This window comes from Staurois parvus, unplaced genomic scaffold, assembly GCF_062004578.1.
Source record: "Staurois parvus isolate SC_StPar_1 unplaced genomic scaffold, SC_StPar_1.0 ptg000697l, whole genome shotgun sequence".
Classification (NCBI taxonomy): Eukaryota; Metazoa; Chordata; class Amphibia; order Anura; family Ranidae; genus Staurois; species Staurois parvus.
Genome location: NW_028318493.1, coordinates 7,449,059 through 7,472,155, shown reverse-complemented (window position 1 = coordinate 7,472,155; position 23,097 = coordinate 7,449,059). Strand labels below are relative to the sequence as shown.

Here is a 23,097-nt window from a genome sequence, read left to right as displayed (position 1 = left end):
ACAGCGTCTCTTAAACCAGATCTGCAAAAGTGTCTTCCATTTATCTGTCCTGACCCTTTATACTCTTAAAGTGGAACTTTACCCATAACAACTTGAAAAAAATCCATGTTTCTAAGCAAGGAACATACATTTCACATTATTAATTATGCTACCAAAATTAGTGTGTGCTGTAAATTCCTTCCAGCATTGCTTCTCTTTCTTCTTGCTGGAGGCTGCCATTTTGCTGAAGCCCAGATCCCCTGAACAGCAGTAACTCTTTAGGCTGTCAGCAGATTGGCCCCTACAAATTTGGCACACTGATGAACAGAGAGAAACTGAGCATGTGCAGAGCAGGGTGAGACAGTGTATTACTGCATTTTAAACAGTATAGGCACTTATTTGTAATGTTTTACATAGCTATACCTACAAAAGGGGCCAGCCTGAAGTGATCTAGCAGGACCTAATTTTCTGACTAAAGTTCCACTTTAAGCTGGCCATACATTGATCCAGCAGGGGCCATAGGAAATTTAATCGATGTGGCCTCCCCCTCTATACAGAAGTCAATTATTTAACCGACTACTATCGAAGGAACAGGTTGGAAAATTTTCCAGTGATCAACGTTGATAGCCAATGGGCTCCAGACAGGGATCAGTGTATTCTCAGAGAGAGGTGCAGATGGATGGAGGTAGGATTCCTCCATCCACTTCACTTGTGTGGATGGAGGAATTTGTTAAGAAAAAAAAAAACAAATCATGCATGGCGAGCCTTAGAATTAGTTGTGCTTTTCCTGCTATGCTCCAACAGCAACCAGGTTCAAAAAGGTTCTAGAAACGCATCTTTTATCATTTATCTGCATGCTTTCATCAACTTTCCGAGTAGACAATTATCATTTTTCAAGTTTTTTTTCAGTGTTACAATGCCAATAAAGTGAGAGCTTTGATCTGCTTAATGGACGCATCCCTAATGGACTTCCTTAATGGAAATCGGCAATTTTAGAAGCTTGTCATAACAGTATCCTGCTGTAGGATGGAGTTCACCTTTAAATCCCTTCCCGGGCTGCATCCATCGAGCCCCTCTCCCTGAGACATCAGCGGCGTGGTTACTGTCAACATGGCAAGCTGAATTCTCCGCAGATTGCTTCATAAATTAGTCATGATTGTAGCAATTGGCAATAATTTCTCTGCTCTGTGTAAACACGCCCTGCCAACCATATTTGCCGTTGTGTTGCTGGTTTCAGAAGAGGCACGAGCTGTTTTTTTTTCGCCACTGATCCTCCCCCTCTCCTGTATGTTTTAGGTGTAAAAGGTTTCAACATGCTTCCATTCTGTAGTTTTAACCCTAACTTGCCTGGAACTTTGTAGAAAGAGCTGCAAAAGCCCCATAGGCTGGTTTATTGAGACTTTTTTACATTTTTCTTTTTAACTCTTAATTGGATTTCATCTTATTGCTCTTGTGTTGTAAGCTGTGATGCATCTGCCTTTTTTTTTGTTTTTTTGGGGGGGGGTTTTTGTCTTGGTTTAGATCTATGTTTGTCTCGAAAATGTTTAAATTCATTTAGGCTGGCCATACATTATTCAGTTATCTTGTACAATTTTCCTTTAGATTTACCAAAACCATATGGTATGAGGTCAAACCTAAACACTTTTAATTTGTATGCAATCAGACAGGCCCTTCCACTACATAGTTGAAGGGACATTTAAAGGAAATTGAAAAAGAAAATTGTATAATGTATGGCCAGCTTTACTGTTTACTAGAATCAACATCTGTTTCAAGAATCAACTACTTTTTCTCTAAAATATTACTTTCTTAGAATAGTTTTGAAATTTCCTCTTAGTTTTAAGGTCATGCCCCCATGTTTGTTGCCCGTTTCTGGACTCATTCTGGCTGATCAATATCTTTTTGTAAGTAAGATCTTCAGGACTGGTGATCCCTCTAGAGATAAATATATAGAGGAATCAAGACCTCCTGCTGGTGACCCTCTAGAGATAACTTGAGATCTATATAGAGTAGTGGTCTCCAAACTGCAGCCCTGGGGCCAAATGTTGCCCTCTGCTAACCTTTATTTGTCCCTTGAGCCCCTCACTGATATGAGACACTATTCCGCCATTGACACCAATAAGGGGGGCACTATTCCTTCCGATAATACCAACGATAGGGCACTATTCCTCCCCCTAATACCAAATGTGGTATTGTGGGGGCGGGGGATGTACAATTTCTATCAACCGACTGAAGCAGGGTTTACTTCCTTTTTTTACATTTATTTATTTATTTTGCCCCTTAACAGAGCGGACACCAGAGCTTAATTTTGCCGCCTCCAGCTATCTGCAGGTTCAGCCCCTTGCCTTTCTCATAGAGCCCACATGTTGCCATCCAATGGCCAATCATCTGCCAGTTGCCCACACCCCCGCCACCTATTTGCTGCCAGGTCTGCTCTGGTATGGACTTCCCTCTCTCACAGCCTGCCGGGAAGTGTAGTTCCTTCTTGGCCTGTATATAGTGGTGCTCTTCATTCCACTGACGACAACAACATCCCGAAGTGTGTGTGTGTGTATGGCGTGGGGGTGGCATGTGGTCCACCGATCCCACTGACCAGATTTCAGGTAGTACAGTCCCATCCCTTCTGTCCAATACACTGACTACTGCTGAGTAATAATAATCCAGCCCACCTGCCTGGGCCTGGAGGTGTCTGCTAACCTTGCTTGTCCTCCAGAGCCTGGGAGCACCACCACACTCCTCCCTGAGCCAGGCCCGTCATTGTGTCACCTCACACTGCAGGCAGGAAAGTTACACAGCCTAACCGCCCTGAGCTCCTGGTTTCCACCCCATGGAGTATAGACATGCGGCATACGTGTGCTGAGCACCCAAGTGCTTCCATGTATGAGGATCACCTGAGGGATTCTAGGTTTCCTTCCCCCTTCACTGGGGTCGGTGCCTCATTTACATGTTCAGTGGATGCACTTCTGCTGAGCGCTAAGAAAGCCTTTCTTGACGAGCACCCAATCTGTGCTTGTTACACTGCAAGGTCTCCCCCCTCCTTGCTAGTCCCTGGGTGTTTTGGTAAAAACAAAAAAATTTTAATCAGGACAAGTAGATTGGGACCTCAATTTAGTCCCTTGTAGTTTTTTTTTTTTTTTTTTTTTTAATTTCCACACCCCTGCCCCTATAGAGGAATCAGGACCTCCTTCCTCCCACTGGTGATTCCTCTAGTGGTAACTAAGGATCTGTATAGAGGAATCAGGACTTCCTCCTGCAGATGACCCCTTTAATGATAAGTAAAGATCAAAATAGATGACAGGACCTCCTTCCTCCCAGCTGGTGATCCATCTAATAACTAAAGATCTATATAGTGCCCCTTGGTAATGATGTTTGGCCCTCGGACCTCAGCAGTCTGTAGTGGGAACATTGATTGGAGCAATAGCCCTGTTGTCTACTCTGACATGTTCCCAGTTTCGTATTGTCTTCTGCAGCATATCCCCAGCCAAAATTGAAGCATGTCCGCACTCTGACCCTCATTTCCCGTATTAGGTCTGAAGTGTCTGACAGTCCCTCAAGCATTACATATAATGCATTATGTGCAGCCCTTTGCTGATGTCAAGGCCTGAATTTGAGGCACCTTTTAGCTCATAAGTTGACAACCACTGATATAGAGGAATCGGCACTTTTTTCCTCCTGCTGGTGATCCCTCTAATGATATAAATATCTATATAGTGGAATCACAACCTCCTTCCTGTAGGTGATCCCCTATAGTGATATAAAGATCTATATAGAGGAAACAGAACCTCCTTCCTCCTGCTGGTGATCTCTGTAGCGATGCACCGCCGAGTTTTGTATGCTTTCCCCAGGTCCATACACACTGTTTATTATTACCCAATTGTAAAATGAGCAAAGACATTGTATTGTGACTCAAAGGTAAACTTGCCTGTGTTTTCTCCACAGGGTCTGCTGTCCAGCCTGGTGAAAATGACAAGTTTAACCCTTGCCAGGAACTGTTTCCAGTCCTATCCGGTGGGCGGGCCCTCACAGTTTTCCACTATCTACTCCCTCAACATGGAGCATAATCGTATTAACAAAATTCCATTTGGAATTTTCTCCAGAGCTAAAGTATTAAGTAAGCTGAATATGAAGGTGAGTTCTGACCTGTTCAGTAGTGATTGTTTTGTGAAGAGAGCGCTTCTGTACTGTCAGCCTTTAAAGCTAACATTTTTAGGCATGGTCGGTACATTGGTCCATTAGGTTATCAGTTCTACTGTTCTTCTGTGTAGTAACCACAGGGGTTGCCTTCTTGGCACTGCCACCATTCAGAGAAAGCCTTGCATTTATTTCCATCGAGAAAAGATGTTCTCTGATTGGATGAGGCAGTGATGTCACAATCTCCACTTCATCTTATCAGAGAACTCCTTGAATTTATTGAAAACAAGGCTTTCTCTGAGTGGGACCAGTGGCAAGCAAGCAACTCCACTATGCAGAAGGGCAGCCCCTCAGCTCTGGTTGTGGACGACTGCTGCTATTACTGTAGTAGATGTATTACTACAGAGTTTTGCAGCTTACACAGGGATCGGTCTGGTATGAGATATGCAGTCATTTTACTTTGGTCTAAGATGGGCTAATGTAGCTATAATAATCATATCTAACTTCAGCTTTAAAGTCTAAAAATATTTTTTCCAGCAAAAAAACATTTTCAGCGTTCTATATCTTTTGGGCTTGGTCACATAAAAACACGTTTGCTGTATATGGTTTTACCTGCAATGATGGTATTCTGTATATACATTGTATTGTTTTTTTTTCTGTCTATGTATTTTTCTCCACATCTAAAAGTGCCATTTACAGAGGATAGGGCAAACTATTAGACCAACAGAGGTGAAGCAAACTGTCAGCTTTTTATTTATGGTGCTAAAACCTTTATTACATAAGGAAAACTGTTACTGCTAAAAAAGTTTTTGCTGGAGTTGGCGATTTCTTAAAGCGGATCTCCACTTTTTTTTTCCCATTCGAATGGCAACTATGGTGAGTTGGAACCATTTACGATACTCACCCAGTGGTGTCCTGCAGAATCCTCTCAGAATTCTGTCCCATGCCACCATCATCTTATCTGATGTCATCGTGAGGCCCTCTGGCTTTTCTGGGTTCAGCCACCGATCTTCACAATTGACACACCGCTAGGCTCATGCCCTTCCTATCTCAATGAAGGACTATGCCTTCTGAGATGCGACATGCACCTCACAGGAGGCATAGAGGGTAGAATTCACGTCATGCATCTAGGCAAATGACTTGCTGGGGAGGGGGGCAAGGGGAGATAGGAGGCAACATACACTTGAGGATGAAGGACTGCTTTAAAATTTTAAAACTAGTTTGGCTGCCTTCATTTCCATTTCCTAGCTGCGGCCACTGCGCCCAGTACACTTCAGTGACAGGTCAGTGGTGTCAGAAATATATGGCTGTCTGCACAGCCAGCAGTTACCTGTGGGGATCACTAGTGGGCGCAAATGTTAAAATGAATGAGCTTTTATGTTGTAAGGTTACGTTTGCTTAAAAAAAAAAATCCTTTGTTTTGTTCCTCTTCTCCTTAAGTCTCTTCTGTAATATTTTGTAATATTATTTATATTTTATTTTTTATTATTATATTATTATTATATTTTGTATATTATTGTAATATTTTGTATATTATATAAGTAATATTCCTTCACATAAATCCTAATAATTCCACTTTTTTCACTTTAACAGGACAATCAGCTAACTTCTTTACCCTTGGATTTCGGCACATGGACGAGTATGGTGGAGCTGAACCTGGCCACCAACCAGCTAACAAAAATCCCAGAAGATGTGTCTGGTTTAGTCTCTATTGAGGTATTTCTTCCATTAGCACAGATCCTGTTTATCTTCCAGTGGGTGTCTGAAGCTTCCCTTCCTACTAAACCTTCTGCATATTTTTACAGGTTTTAACTCTATCAAACAATCTCTTAAAGAAGCTGCCACATGGTATTGGGAATCTGCGCAAGCTGAGGGAGTTGGATCTCGAAGAGAACAAGCTTGAGTCTTTGCCAAACGAAATTGCTTACCTAAAAGACCTGCAGGTAACAGTGGAGCAAATACTGGCCAACTTGGGGGCTTTTCTCTTCAGTAATGTAGCTTTCTTCTCTGTAGTTGGTTTTATTGGTCTTCAACAGTGTTGCAACTATTCCACCCCACACACAGGACAATTCTTTCATAACTAGAGGTCACTGAAGGCTAAGTGCGCATCATGAGCAGTGTTGGTTAAAGCCGACCTCCAGGCAAACCGCTAAATACACAGATAATTTATGAGAGCATTTTACCTGCCAAAGGATTTGTATTTCTGTTCATCCAGTCCCGAGATTTAAACAGATTTGCCACACAGCACAATACCTGTTTAGCAGGACAGGAGACCTGATTTTTTTTTTTTTCTTCTGCGCATCTGTTATTCTGCTACTATCGGCATGTCCCTTGTTAGCACATACAGTGAGGAACAGAGGTATTTGAACACCCTGCGATTTTGCAAGTTCTCCCACTTAGAAATCATGGAGGGGTCTGAAATTCACATTGTAGGTGCATTCCCACTCTGAGAGAGAATTTAAAAAAAAATTCAGGCAATCACATTGTATGATTTTTAAAGAATGTATTTGTCTTGCACTGCTGAACATAAGTATTTGAACAGCTGAGAAAATCAGTGTTAATATTTGGTACAGAAGCCTTTGTTTGCAATTACAGAGGTCAAACGTTTCCTGTAGCCCTTGACCAGGTTTGCACTGCAACAGGGATTTTGGCCCACTCCTCCACACAGATCTCCTCTAGATCTGTCAGGTTTCGGGGCTGTCGCTGAGCAACACGGAGTTTCAGCTCCCTCTAAAGATGTTCTATTGGATTTAGGTCTGGAGACTGGCTAGGCCACTCCAGAACCTTGATATGCTTCTTACGGAGCCACTCCTTGGTTATCCTGGCTGTGTGCTTCGGGTCGTTGTCATGTTGGAAGACCCAGCCATGACCCATCTTCAATGCTCTGACTGAGGGAAGGAGGTTGTTGCTCAAAATCTCACAATAAATGGCCCCATTCATCCTCTCCTTAATACAGTGCAGTCGTCCTGTCCCCTTCACAGAAAAGCACCCCCAAAGCATGATATTACCACCCCCATGCTTCACAGTAGGGATGGTGTTCTTGGAATGCAACTCATCCTTTTTTCCTCCAAACACGACGAGTGAAGTTTAGACCAAAAAATTCTACTTTGGTCTCATCTGACCACATGACTTTCTCCCATGCCTCCTCTGGATCATCCAGATGGTCATGGGCAAACTTCAGACGGGCCTGGACATGTGATGACTTGAGCAGGGGAACCTTCCGTGCAATGCATGATTTGAAACCATGACGGTGTAGTGTTCTACCGACAGTGACCTTTGAAACTGTGGTCCCAGCTCTCTTCATGTCATTGACCATCTCCTCCCTTGTAGTTCTGGGCTGATTCCTCACTTTTCTTATCAGTGGTACCCCACGAGGTGAGATCTTGCATGGAGCCCCAGTCCGAGGGAGACTGCAAAATCGCAGGGTGTTCAAATACCTCTGTTCCTCACTGTATGCACATCAACACAACTTAATAACTTTTTTTTTTTTTTTTTTTGTAGACTGTCTTGCCCAGCAGAACAAATGATGACAAGCTCAGTTGGTTTATAATAAAGAGTTGTGGCACTTGTAGGTGGGGCAGTTTATCGCAAGCACATGTGTATTTCCATGTCAGCTTGGCCAGGGTGTGATTTAATATACTTCGGTTCTGTGTCATCTTTAAACTGTGTGCAATACAAAGTGGTCACATTGCGGATGGGCATGACAGTTGTGGTATCCTGTGTGAGATTTCTAACCACTTGAGTATTGGAATGTGTATATACCCTTTAATTACCAGATAACGTCTCAGTTTTCAGCAATGTGATAGTTTTGACAAATACTTGGTCATGCATCACTGTAACCAATTTAATTTTATGTAATTTTTTTATGATAGTTTTTTTTTTTTTTTTGGTATTTAATAACCACTGGGGATTTTTTTTATACATAAAGGCAAAAAGGCCCCTTCCCCACCGTCCAATAAAAAAAAAAAAATTCCATAATCATTGGTGGTCATTGGCCCTTTAGGACACCCCACGTTCACATTTTAACCGCTGTTTCCTGATGTGTTTTCAAACATTCAGCTTCTTTGCAATGGAGGAAGTGGAGCTTCGTTTGTTGTAAAAGGGCTGATTGTTTTAATGGCTGTGATTGGTTCACAGCAATCACAAAGTACAGAGCTAAATTGGCTGTGTACTGTCCTGACTATATGAGCTATCAAACGATAGCTCAGGTGACTGCAATTCACAATGGTCGTTTGAGTGTGTTCTCTCTGCTGTTTATAAACGGTACTCCAGAAATACACATCCACCTCTGTGCATTCTTTTTTTTTTTCTATTTAATACGGCAGTATGTAGGTGAATAAAGTGACCCCTGTCACTAGGATAACCAGATCTAATCAAAAACACCCTGTAAGGAAAACACTGAAAATGTAACCGTGTAGCAAACAGTGAGTAAAATCTTCTCTCTCTGCTGCCAGCTTTCTCTGTTGCTGTCAGGCTCTGCATTGTCCCCAGCTGGAGTCTGTGGTTCCTCCTACCAGTCGCTACATCCCTACAGGGGACAGTAGTGATGTCGGTGACCAGCAGGTGATACTACAGCTTGCAGTTGGGAGAGGGAGGGGTACGCTGTACAAATAACCAACCAAAGATTTAACTCCTCGTCAACCAGCCAGGGAAGCATCGTTAAAACTCCAAGGTTTCGTTTTTCATAATTTTGTTTTTTTTTTAGATCCCTTCCTCACCCCTGTATATTAAAAAGATAAATAAGTAGTGGTCCCCTCTTCAACCTGCAGGGCTGTCTCTGACTTCTTCCTTGGAAGCCCATTTTTTGTGAGCCTAGCCTGGCAGTTACATCAAACACCCTCCACCCCCCCCAGGGACGATCATCACACAGGCTTAGCTCCCAGTGTTCCAGAAGTGAGCGTTGTTCACACCTCATTATGTGAATGCCACTCAGTCCTGGAAGAATGCCTGTTGCCAGAACAACAGCATCACTGGTCCGGCAAGTAGACCTCAGGAGAAAAGATATGTATAGGGTTCAAAAAAAAAAAAAATGGGGTGGGGCAGGGGGGACGAGTGGATAAATCATGTAGAGTTTCACTTTAATGCACATATATTGTGCAGTGGAATGTTTATTGTAGTAGCTAAAGTCTTTGCTGTATAAGACCCCTGGTGGCGTTAGACACCAGAATTGTACGCTTCCATTCAGATGTGGTAAATTCTTTCAGTATGACACCAGTTTATAACTCCTCTAATCTCTGAGCACATTCCTAATGAGCTCCTGGGAGGTTCTTGCTGATTATATTGATTGCCCGAATGTTGTGTGCACATAACTGAGCAGATCTTCATATTATCAACTAACATTTCCTCTTAGCTCTGATAATCCAATTAAGCAGAGATTTCCTGTACAGGAGAATAATGAAGGCAGAGAGGCCTCATCCTAATGTGTTGATTTGTGAACATCGTGTTTATGCAGAAATTCTCTGATGATCCATAATTGTAATCACTCCACTTTTTTTTTTCCTCTCTGGTGCTTCTTTCGCTCGCTTGTTTCTTTGTTCATGTTATCTTTTTCTCTTTCTTTGTTATTCTTTCTACATGTTTACAGGTCTCTCATTCCTATCTTCTCTTCTGTATCCCATCACATTTCTCTTACTTCCTTGTTTCGACCTGCATTCATTTAATACATGTTTCTCATCTTCTCTCTCTCCTTTCCTCCCTCTTTTATTAGTTACTTTTCATTTCTCTTGCCTATCTTTTTTTCTGTCTTTCCCCTTCCTTTCTCTCTCCTTCGCTTCCATTTTTCTTCCTCTTCCTGGCTCTTTCCTGCCTTATAATATTCATGTTGGGACTGAGCTTTATTGATTAAAAAGGAAACATGGAACTTTGTGTACTGATTCCATTTTTCTGGCAACCAACTTGCTCCATAAACACTGCTAAGTATATATAGAAAGTATTTTTTACATGATGCAGGGCAGATGTTTTCAGTAACTGTTCTATTTGCACTGAATTTTGGTATGGATGAGCAGTTTTTATAAAAACCTGTTCAATCACCATGGCATTTTTTTAATTTATATTTTATTTAGTAAAACAATTTACGGACAGGGGAGGTTGAAGAGAAGTCAACATACAGCTCATAAGATCAGGGTTTTACATTTTATAAATACAGAATATGGTACAGGAGCACAAGTTAGAACAAAGTACCTGGACCGTAACAGTCAGGCAACTCCAATATTGGGATAGGCGGGAACACATCAGCTCCGTCTAGCAAGACCAAGTAGTCATGTATACACATCATGTTCTATAACAAGTATTTATTTAAGTCGTCTTTATTTTTTAAAATGAAATACACCTATTCTCTTCGGGTAGGTTATTGCTGATATCCATTTTAGCACAAGCATCCTGTGAACAACAAAAAGTGATCTAGTGACCACTAGGGATAGAAGTCATAAATAAGGGAAGTGTCATAGTAACCTAAAATACAGTTGAGATGTTCCATAATTTGATTACATTACCAAAAAGGTCATTGATCGTTTTAATTACTCCCCAGTACCTTTTTCAATTTGGGGCACCGACAAAGAAGGTGAATGAAATAGCCTTGAGGATGACTACATCTGTTTCTCTTGCAAACCAATCCTATGTAGGTATTCGGACGTATGATAGATTTATGTGAGGTTGATAGAAATATCATCCCATATGTCATGCCATGGCATTATTGTAAGAAAAATCAGGCATGTAGAAGTTAGACAGGACCCCCTGGCACTGGTGTATAAAAACAATAAAGCAAATTTAAAAAAAAAAAAAGGAAACCGTCTGTATCAGCTGCATTCTGATTGGCCCCCTGTTGGCTTTATCGATAAAAGGCTTTACTTAAATTCTCATCTCTCATAATTCCTTTCCATCATTCTTGTTTGTTTTCCAAACAGAAACTGGTTCTGACGAATAACCAGCTGACGACTTTGCCAAGAGGGATCGGTCACTTGACAAACCTGACGCACCTTGGACTTGGGGAGAACCTCCTCACTCATCTTCCGGAGGAAATAGGTGGGTGTTTTAAATTTTGCTTAATTTTATCAAAGAATACCTGGCGTAATTTACATTTTTTTTTTACTTTTTTTTAAATAACACAATAAAAAGGCTTCCTGCAAAGAAGACCTTGAATCTGCACCTCTGAAGCGGAAGATTCTGAGCCTTACATTTCTGGAAGTTTTTCTGGATTCAATTCCTGATCCCCTGATATGCACTGTGGTTCCTCCTTTTGAACCCCGACTTCACTAGAAGACACAGTAGAGACCTAGGAGCTAGCAGATTGAACCACAAAGCACATTCTTTTTTATTGTACAGATTTTTTTTTTTTTTTTTTTAACAATGTTCGCTTGTTAGCATAAGAGGGGGAAAAAAATCAGTTGGACCTCATTCACAACATACGTGCAGAAAAACTTGTGTAAACTTTCACTTGCAGAGACATCAGTTTACAACAGGTTTCATACGCACTTGAGTTTTATACAGGTTTCAGAATTATGTGCAGAAAAAAATCTTCTTTTTAAGACCTTTGTGGTTCTTCCACATAGCTCTCCCCATTCATTACCCTGTGACTCAGTGGGTTCTGAATCTGGTTGTCCCCAGCACTTCAGAAACTGTGGGTGAAAATCGAGAAACGTATGCTTCTAATGGGTTCAAACCTCAAAGTGATGTTTTTTAGCCTTCTCTTTTGTGAAGTGAGTGTCCGAATTGGCAGCTATGCCCTGCGAGGAGAACTCTTTCTGGTTTTGAACGGGGGCAAGGTGTGCTGAGTCCCAGGTCTTTTCTTGCCTAAGGAAGCTTCTGCCTTTCACCTCATCCAGAACATTGTTCTTCTGCTCCTCTGTCCAGCTCAAGGACACCAGACAGAAATTTATCTCCATTGTCTATATTGGTTCAAGCAGTGAGATCCTATCTCTCAACCACTGCTTCTTTCAGCAGAACATATTCCCTTTTTTTTTTTATCTGGGCTTTACCCTGAAACGGAGCACAAGCTTCTTGGTCCACCATCTCTACGGAGCGCAAACAGACCATCATCCAAGCTAGTAGTCTCACGGATCAGCATCCATCCTTTTGTCAAGAAAAGGTTTTTTTTTTTGCTTGCATCAGACAACCGTTTTTCAGGTTTGAAAGGCAGCCACGTGGGCTTCTGTTCACCATTTCTCCAAGTTTTACAAGGGGCTCACCTGATGTCCGCTTCGGGCTGCTCCTTGAGTTGCAGGCAGTCTCTCTGTTCCTAAAATCTTAATTTTCTTTCCAAAAATTTCAATTCTTTGTTTATGTAATATTTATATGTAATAGGTTTATGATGTTGAGGTTTATAAAGGGTAGCACTTAAATGCTAGGCTTGCCTCAGGTGTGTATCTAACAAATGAAATAACAATTTGGGGAAAGCACCTATGGAACCAATAAAAATAGATGTACGTATATCAAACAGATATTTTAGGAAGATCTGCTAACTAGCCCCTGTAGAACAGGGTAACAATCTCAACTGGAAATAAAGCAGCGCTCTTCAAAGTATTTATACTGAGTGAACACAATTAATAAAATTAATATCTCAAACATATGTAGCAGTACAATTAATAAATATAAATCAGTGCCATATTAAACAGTGCACAAAAAGCGTATATATAAACCAGTGTCCAACAGAGTCCTTGGTGCAAAAAAATATTGTGTAAAGTGTATATATAAATTGAAAAGTATATATAAATTATTAATGCCTGATCCAATAAATCTTAAACTTTCACATATAATGTGATAAAACGTGAAAAAATCCACCACCAAATGAATTGAATTCACTCATCAGAGCCCCATGCTGGTAAAATTATAAACCATTTTTCAGGGGGGGTCCATCAAGAGGGGGTTTTCCGAATTTCCACAGGGGATGGTACCATGCACTGAGAGGACACAGACCATTGGAGAGAGGTTGGAGAGAACAAGAGGAAGACAGTACTTGAGTAAGAAAAGGGAATACAGAGGGAAGAGAGGAGGAAGTAGAAAGGAAAAGAGAGAGAAAATTAGGAACAGGCATTTTCAATCTTAGCAATGCTGTTTTAACAGAGAGAGAATTGCAAGTATTAGATTTGGGCTTGAAATATGTACCACTGGCTAATTTGAATAAATTTGATATGTTTATAGATGTACAAACATTTATAAAGAAATTGAATATAAAATAAATTTTTTAATTTAAATAAAAATACGATTGACAAAAATAATAGGAAAACATCAGATAATATTTTTTCACATAGTAAATTGAAGAATAATTCTGCATTTAATCCAAAGAATAAGAGTAATGATTTTTTGGAGGTTTTCAGGAGGATGGTAGAGAATGATATTAAAGAGCTTGAAACAATGCATTCAGGTATGTTTCCCTGTGAAATAGAACTGGGTATCAAGGAATTAGAAAATAGAAAAAATAGAATCATTAGGGGAGCCAATAAAGCGGGAGTATTGTAGTGTTAATTAAGGGAGATTATGAGGAGATGGAGAGACTATTGAATATCAAGGACACATATAAAACGTTAAAGACTAACCCTGCAAAAAATCTTAAACATCAACTAAAGAAAATAATAAAAAAAAAACGAAAAGAAATAGGGATTCTTACAGAGAAAGAAGCTAAATAACTTCTTCAAAAAAAAAAAATCCAAGAATACCTACAATATATTATGTTCCCAAGCTACACAAAAATAAAACTAAACCACCTGGAAGGCCAATTGTGAGTGGCATTAATTCTATCTGTGCCAGAATTGACGAATATATAGATTCATTCTCTCTATCTATTTATCTATCTATATATATTTAACCACCCTGCGATTTTGCAAGTTCTCCCACTTAGAAATCATGAAGGGTCTGAAATTCACATTGTAGGTGCATTTCCACTCTGAGAGACAGAATTAAAAAAAAAATTCAGGAAATCACATTGTATGATTTTTAAAGAATTTATTTGTCTTGCACTTATTTGAGAACCAGAATTCTGTTTCTTAGGTGTTCAAAGACCTGTTACTGTGCCTTTAAAAAGTCCACTTCTACTCCACTCATTCATCTAACTTAGTAGCACTTGTCTGAGCTCTTTAAAGACACCTGTCCACCCCACAGTCAGTCAGACGCCAACTACTACCATGGGCAAAACCAAAGAGCTGTCAAAAGACACCAGAGACAAAATTGTGGCCCTCCACAAGGCTGGAAAGGGCTACGGGGCAATTGCCAAGCAGTTTGGTGAAAATAGATAAACTGTTGGAATAATTGTTAGAAAATGGAAGAGGCTAAAGATGACTGTCAGTCTCCCTCGGACTGGGGCTCCATGCAAGATCTCACCTTGTGGGGTATCACTGATGAGAAGAAAGGTGAGGAATCAGCCCAGAACTACAAGGGAGGAGCTGGTCAATGACATGAAGAGAGCTGGGACCACAGTTTCAAAGGTCACTGTCGGTAGAACACTACGCCGTCATGGTTTTAAATCATGCATTGCACGGAAGGTTCCTCTGCTCAAGTCATCACATGTCCAGGCCTGTCTGAAGTTTGCCAATGACCATCTGGATGATCCAGAGGAGGCATGGGAGAAAGTCATGTGGTCAGATGAGAACAAAGTAGAACTTTTTGTTCTAAACTTCACTCGTTGTGTTTGGAGGAAAAAGAAGGATGAGTTGCATCCCAAGAACACCATCCCTAATGTGAAGCATGGGGTGGTAACATCATGCTTTTGGGGGTGCTTTTCTGTGAAGGGAACAGGAAGACTGCACTGTATTAAGGAGAGGATGAATGGGGTTATTTATTGTGAGATTTTGAGCAACAACCTCCTTCCCTCAGAGCATTGAAGATGGGTCATGGCTGGGTCTTCCAACATGACACCGACTCGAAGCACACAGCCAGGATAACCAAGGAGCGGCTCTGTAAGAAGCATATTAAGGTTTTGGAGTGGCCTAGCCAGTCTCCAGACCTAAATCCAATAGAACATCTTTGGAGGGAGCTGAAACTCCATGTTGCTCAGTGACAGCCCCGAAACCTGACAGATCTAGAGGAGATCTGTGTGGAGGAGTGGGCCAAAATCCCTGTTGCAGTGTGTGCAAACTTGGGCAAGAACTACAGGAAACGTCTGACCTCTGTAATTGCAAACAAAGGCTTCTGTACCAAATATTAACACTGATTTTCTCAGGTGTTCAAATACTTATGTTCAGCAGTGCAAGACAAATACATTCTTTAAAAATCAGACAATGTGATTTCCTGAATTTTTTTTTTTTAATTCTGTCTCTCAGAGTGGGAATGCACCTACAATGTGAATGTCAGACCCCTCCATGATTTCTAAGTGGGAGAACTTGCAAAATCGCAGGATGTTCAAATATTTATGTTCCTCACTGTATTTATTCTTTATTTGAGATATTGTGTTCACTCAGTAAGTTTACTATCCAGAGATATATTACTTTGCTAGATACACTCTCAACTGGAAATAAAGCAGCACTCTTCAAATACTACCAAAATTCTTTTGTTTAGGTTTTATCCAACTGACGGGTAATAAAAAATAAATCATGACTGTAACACTTGTGTCCTCTCCACCTCCCACAGGTACACTGGAGAACTTAGAGGAGCTGTATCTCAACGACAACCCCAATTTACATGGCCTCCCCTTCGAGCTGGCCCTGTGCAGCAAACTGTCAATCATGAGTATTGAGAACTGTCCTCTCAGTCACCTGCCTCCACAAATTGTTGCTGGTGGGCCCTCATTTATTATCCAGTTTTTGAAGATGCAAGGTCCTTACCGTGCCATGGTCTAATGCAAGTCCTATGCCCTCCCCATACACTGTAAAAAACTGCATCCATGTTGTGTTCATGTATATATCTATATCTAGATAGAGGCCATAGATATAGATATATCATTCTCTCTCTCTTTTTCTCTCTATATATATATGTATATGTAATGAAAAGGCAAATTTATTAAGACTGCATTATGTGTTTTTGCTAATAGAGGAAACATAGCCATTTAGTTTTTGTTTTTTTTATTTTTATTATGTCAAATATCAGTTGCTTGTTGAAGCGCTATTTTTTTTTTAATTTGATGTATTTTTTTGTCATTGATAAATTGCCAGCGCAGTTCTGATCAGTGGCCAACGTTACTTGGTAGTGATCTCCGTTAATGACATCCTGTGTATTTTGCCAGCCATTTTTGTAACATGGTTAAGGAAACATTATGATCGCTGCCGTGTCAGGTTTCGATTGTCTTCTCCCTCTCCACTAATCGTATATTTTCACAGTTGCCCGGTTCCTTATATTGTCTTTAACTTATTGTATGTATGTTTTTCTTTTTTTGTTCTTTATATTGTTTACAGATGGGGTAAATCACTGTTTGGAATATGGTTTGCTCTGGTTTTTTTTGTTTTTTTTTAATTGCGTCAAGGGGTTTAGTGCTTACTGTGGAAAGTCTCCAGCCTGGCAAATCTGTCTGTGAATCCTGTCCGTTTAATATATTTAATCTTGTAATGAAATGGTTAATGCACATCCTCCTTTCCCCCTTTCCTTCTGTTTGCAGCGTTTTTATTACCGTTAACCTGTTAGCCGGATTAAAAGTAAAGCCTTAAAATAGACACCATAAGGCCCCTGGTGCCTGGTGTTACTTTCAAAAAAATGACTTTGTGCAGCTCTTGAACTATCTTTCCTTCCCTAGGACTCTGGCATCAGTGGACATTGGCCTGTATCAAATAAGTTCTACAGTGGCACTTTCGCTTACCGGGGAGTAGGGTTGTGGTTGGCAGTGCCTAGTACTGATGGATATTAGGTTGAGAGTGCCTTCAGATCGCTTGAAAAGATTCTTGGGTCATAAAGATGCTCAAATCTTTTAAGCCCTGAAGAAGGAAATCAAACCCCCCAAAATGCATTGGCTGTATTTGACATTCTTGTTGAGTAAACATTTTAAACTAATTTACAATCCATTAGTGACCATTTTTGCTAGGCACTCCCAATCACATATCCCAGGATTTGATATTCTGATGAGCTTTCTTCATTGTGATCTTAGAAGCAGGGCCTGAATCAGGTCTATACATGCCATACCTTCCCAAAGGGTTCACCTCCTCCAAGAACAGTCCCTCTTGAATTCACACCAAAACCAATTCTTATTCTATTTACTCCAGCGCTAATACATATCTAGTAGTAACAAGGTAAAACTAGCTTCAGGGAAGGGGTTTCTGGCTAGTAGGCAGGATGGTAAAAAGTGGCTGACAGGCTTGCTTTATTTTTCTGCAGATAAGCGGTAAAATCTGTCCTGGTTTGAAGGGAGTCTGTCTATAATTTGCATGTCAAATATGCTCCTCCGCTCATTAATTTAATTAAAAAGTTGATGTGTAGTCTGAGCTTTCAAACTAAATTGGTATCTGCTGAGAGGGACTTGTAGCTGAGGAAGATACAGACAGAGATGGTTTCAGATAAGGGCTCAGGCCTTTATACAGCTCTCTTGTGGAACTTAATAAGGGGACAGTTGTAAATGACTAAAGATCCTCCCTTCATCTCAGGTCACTTCTTACCTGGAGAAGCTCTTTAAAGGGTTAGTCAACCAAAAAGTGATATTTTAAGCAAGTGTATGCGACTGGCTTTCATCTGTCTGATGATCCCCTATCTAAGCGGGTGAATGACAGGCGTGCTCCATGTCCAACCAGTTTCTGCAGATTGGACAGAGCGTGCTCTGCTCTATGGGCGGCTGAAAACATAGCAGCTGTAAGTGTACAACTGACCGGCCTCCGATCCGCCTAGACAGAGGGGTACGAATCCCTCTTCTTCTTTTTTTTTTTTTTTTTTTTTTTGTAAACCTTCCAGGCCATAGGGATACATCTGATCAGGTCCACTTAAATAACTTACAGGTGGACCTCATCAGATCGCCTCCGTGAAAGGGACATAACCATAGTTCCTGGCTCTTTTCCTGCACAACATAAGAGTGTTTCCACTCTTATTCACAGTATCCCTGGTACCTCTCAAAGGTCTGCCGCTGTCACCATCCCAGGTGCATCTTGGAATCCTGTCCTCTCAAACTAGTCCACATACCATAATAAGAAGCTGCACACCGCTGTTCCATAAGTCATAAAAAAAATCTTTATTTTTTTTCAGCACGCCTGAGGACATTTCACCCAGCTCCGCTCTGTGTTTTGTTCCCTGCTGGGGCTTTATTGTAGGTTCTACAGTTATTCCCCATTAGTGGGTGAGCCATGTTAGAGGAGTTGGGTGTAGCATCCTCACCATTGATGGAACAGCATGTTGTTTCCATTCTTGTTCATTTGTTGGATATATGAACCTCCTATAAAATTTATGAAGGCAGCACAAGACTTCCTTGTAATGGCTGCAGTAGGTGTCATCCAGGATGACAAATGCAGGCATCTCTAAGAGATATGACACCACTAAGGGATTTTACTCTCCAGCATTTACCAGACACTGAAATTTTGCTTTTGGGTTGATTATATATATCTAGCCAAAAAACTGTGACAAGGCGCCCTTTTTTTTTTTTTTGCAGTCAGCAACCTATCATGTAATCCGTTGCTGCTGATTTTTACATGGGAAGTAACTTTTTTATGCAGCACTGTGTCTTGTATGCTTGTAGAACTTTTTGTTATATATGTGAAAAGAGCCGTTGACATTCACAAGTATGTATAGAAACATTACCCACAGTTGTCCGGAGAGGTTGTTGACTTTTGGATGTGTGTACTGTGCTCTTTGTTGCCAATTTAGGCTTAGGCAGGCCAAACTCAAAATAATGCTAGTTATTTGTGAAATCCTGGATCAGCAGTAAGCCCAGCATTGCAAAATCACTCCCGTCACCGTGCCACCATAATTTTACTTAACTCATATTATAAGGTGCCATTAATACGTTTTTCTTTAAGTCTTTTGAACAAACCTACTTTTAGTAACTTGGAGGACGGTAGTCTTTGTGGCAGATGTAGTTTACCAAATTTATTTTGATTAGTTCTCAAATCTTATCTGCTGACAATCTTGTTAGGACATATAGGTTTCGTGCATCTTGGCACTCACAAAACGTCCCTGACCTGCACTTAGTTCTGTTTACTACTGTGCTGGTCGTGGGGATTTTTGTTTTCTTTTTTTTTAACCCATGTGGATCATGTCCGTGTATGAACAGACATAATATACGTGAGAACAACCTTGAATTGACCGGCTTGATCTGAAATTAAAGCAGATGTAATCCTGATTGCTAAAATCTCATTACTCATACTTTGAATGGCAAAGGAAGTCTTCAAAATAGGGTTGTACTATTGTCTACAGAAAGATTAGATACTTGCCAAAACCAGGACAGAATAACCCCTCCTACAACCAGCATGCCTCGTTTTTTTTCCTAGTGTCCTAGGAGGATGGACTTCTTCTCTTAAAGTGGTTCTAGTAAAAAAAAGTTTCAGTATGAAACTCCCCGCTCAGACCCTCTTTATACTTACCTGAGCCTGATCACGATCCAGTGATGTGCACAGGAGCAGCTGCTCTCCTGGGTCTCTACCTCCTTATTGGCTGAGAGACAGAAGCAGGAGCCATTGGCTCCTGTCGAGGTCGTTTACAGCCAATAAGGAGGGATGTCTTTTAATTCTACCTTTTTATTATTGCTTTAAAGTAGAACTGTGGATAAAACTTTTCTCTTTTGGATAGAGTAAGGGATCGTTATAACCAAATATTCCCCAAAGCACAGAAGGTCTGATTAGGTAGGAAGTTCTACAAAATTTGTAGAATGTTCACTTTACTGTGATTGTCTTCTGTTCCGCCTTTTCAATCATGTTTTACATTCTATTTATGTATACTACTGGCAATTTTTTTAATTTAATTTTTGTAATAAAATTGTTGGATTTTTAATGTATTCCAACTTCCTCTTTATGCATCCACAACAGCATAATTAAAGTCCCTCTTGTTTTAATTTTGTCCAGGGTTATAGTCCCTGTCAATTTATTTGCCATCTGTGGTCCATTGGGGAGATCTCCCTTCACTTTCTGACTCCTAGCCAAAACAGGAAGTGAGAAGAAATCCCTGCAAATTAAGGGAATCCCTTGGGGGTGCCCCAGGTCACCAAAACTAGTGTGCTCATTAGAAGATTTTCCTACTTTTCTGGAGACAACCTTTCACTTTTAGTAATAATGGTGAACAGGACAAAACAGGTGAATCTCCCTAATAGGGGCACAGACTGCAGTAGAAACGGACAGGTGTTTAATCTCTTTCCACTCCATCCAAAAATAAAGTTTTGCCTTTAATTATACTTTAAGTTCTACATTGCTAGCATTTTTATTTCCTAGACTTTTGAGCATTAGGCTTCTTCGTGTTTTCTTCTGGTCTAATCATATTTCTCTTACCAGGTGAGGGGTTTAACCTTGTCAGGTGCCATTTTGGGTTTTTGGTCCTTCAGGCAGCCCTTAAGCTGCAAACATTCCCCTGTTCATGTTAGACATGTTATTTGTTTGTTGTTGCCCACTATTCAGTTTGAGTGCTTTCGGGTGACCTGAGGATGAATTCTTCATGTCTCTCAATGGAAGAGAAACAAAGGATTTTTGTACTCACTCTAAACTCCTTTTCTTGGAGTCCTTTGAGGGCCACAGGTCTCATTTCGCTGTGTTTATGACCATGCTGTTAAAGTGGAACCTAACAACTTACATACGTTCCACATTATTAATTGTGCTACCAAAATTTGTGTTGTAAACTGCCTCCAGCATTGTTTCTTCTTGCCAGGGGCTGCCATTTTTCTGAAGACCAGAGCCCCAGTACATCTTTAATCAAAGAAAGGTGCAGCGCTAAAACAAGAACATAAGTATGATAAAGTGCAAAGTGATCACTAATTATTATCATAAAGATGGTAATAAAAAGAATACATATTATGTTGTATAAGGTATATCACCACCAGCTGATTAAAATAGTGAAAATTTGTCCCAAAAAAAGACGTGAGGATCTCTTCAGGATCACAATCAATGGGCATGGGTAACTGATCCGAGGGTGCCAGATGAAGTGATTAAATAAGCAAAGTGCGCACTCGCCAGAAGTGCGCTATAACCACCCATTTGAGATAATATCCTGTCTCATCAGGTATATTCAGGTCATCAGCTCCCAAGCTCGGCCAGGTTCCAATACACCATTAGGGTCTTAAGACAGGGTCTGGTTACGTCTGTGTGAAGTTCTCTGGGATCCCTTAGTGTTTATCACCGCATTGGGTCATCACTCAATTGGGTTCTGCAAATGATGGCGCTCACGAAGGAGAGCCCAATGAAGGACACCACATAGCGTGCTACTGCAAAGGGGTGATTTTTTTCCACAGATAAGTGATGCAAGAGTAAAAGTAAAAATACACTGACCATGTATGCTCAGGATGGCCACCAGCGGTGACGTGACATCTAGGTTGCTGTAGCCCCCCTGATGCGTTTCGTGCTAGGCACTTAGTCATAGGGTGCGGGCTTACAGCAAGAGACGTCTGAACACTTCTATTTATCTTTGAAAATGGCGCTCGCGGTTATCGCGCCCGCCATTTTGCCGACTCCCCGCGCATGTGCGAAATGCCGTGGACCGGGAATCAGTTACATGTCCCTGTGTCTATGGCGGGTATGCACGTGCAGCGGCACCATTTTGTTGGCAGTAAACACAAGTTAATGAGACAGTTCAGCTACCATCTATCACAGTTCACAATAATCACCAGTTTAAGGGAGAACTTCAGTCCGAAATAAGGGAATTAGTTAAAATCGTCAATGCATATCTAATGTGAGAAAGGAGGACGTTTTATGCGCCACAGTTAACGAGTCCCTGCTATTCAAGTAATTGACTAATCCTAGCTATATGTATATGCAAGAATTAATAAATAAGTTATATAAAAATTGTGAACTCAATGTAGCAGAGCTGAAACCTTGTAAAATCACACTATAATAAAATCATTATAATCAGCATATATGTAAGTGTAAATAGCATAAAATAAAATCCATATAATAGAATCATTATAATCAGCATATATATCAGTGTAAATAGCATAAAATAATCCATATGATAATCAGTATAATGACGTAGGTCAATGTAAAATAACATCCATAACAGAACAGTAAAGTAAAATATAATTGTCCATAGAGTGGGTAAATTCCGGTAGAAATAAAACCTTATCAGTGTGCATAAAAACATACAACATCTTTATAAAACTTATATAAAATTCCATAAGATTTTGTAAAATTATAAACCCCAAAATTAATACATAAAAATAAATATAAAATAATTAAAAGGTTTGCGATGACCAGGAATATAAAATAAAGACGACATATAAAGGTCATGTAATCCAGGTTCATATGTTAAAATATAATATATACAGGTGAAACTCGAAAAATTAGAATATCGTGCAAAAGTTAATTTATTTCAGTAATGCAACTTAAGAGTTGAAACTAATATATGAGATAGACTCATTACATGCAAAGCAAGATAGTTCAAGCCGTGATTTGTCATAATTGTGATGATTATGGCTTACAGCTCATGAAAACCCCAAATCCACAATCTCAGAAAATTTGAATATTACATGCAATCAATAAAACAAGGATTGTACATAGAACAATATCGGACCCCTGAAAAGTAGAAGCATGCATATGTACTCAGTACATGGTTTGGGCCCCTTTTGCAGCATTTACTGCCTCGTGCGGCGTGGCATGGAAGCTATCAGCCTGTGGCACTGCTGAGGTGTTATGGAAGACCAGGATGCTTCAATAGCGGCCTTCAGCTCTTCTGCATTGTTCGGTCTCATTTCTCTCATCTTTCTCTTGGCAATGCCCCATAGATTCTCTATGGGGTTCAGGTCAGGCGAGTTTGCTGGCTGATCAAGCACAGTAATCCCACGGTCATTGAACCAGGTTTTGGTGCTTTTGGCAGTGTGGGCAGGTGCCAAGTCCTGCTGGAAAATGAAGTCAGCATCCCCATAAAGCTCGTCTGCAGAAGGAGGCATGAAGTGCTCCAAAATCTCCTGGTAGACGGCTGCGTTGACCCCGGACTTAATGAAGCACAGTGGACCAACACCAGCAG

At 40.5% G+C, this 23,097-nt stretch overlaps 1 protein-coding gene across 1 annotated transcript in view; it reads left to right on the top strand.

The window, feature by feature from the left end:
- The window catches only part of SHOC2 (SHOC2 leucine rich repeat scaffold protein), a 143,716-nt gene extending 123,387 nt beyond the window's left edge, over positions 1–20,329 (top strand). The window contains exons 5-9 of the mRNA XM_089653093.1: positions 3,916–4,104; positions 5,701–5,823; positions 5,913–6,050; positions 11,010–11,127; positions 15,664–20,329. Of these exons, the coding sequence (XP_089509219.1) occupies positions 3,916–4,104; positions 5,701–5,823; positions 5,913–6,050; positions 11,010–11,127; positions 15,664–15,872 (777 nt within the window). The 3' untranslated portion in view covers positions 15,873–20,329. The remainder of the gene's footprint in view (positions 1–3,915; positions 4,105–5,700; positions 5,824–5,912; positions 6,051–11,009; positions 11,128–15,663) is intronic.
- The last annotated feature ends 2,768 nt before the right edge of the window (positions 20,330–23,097 follow it).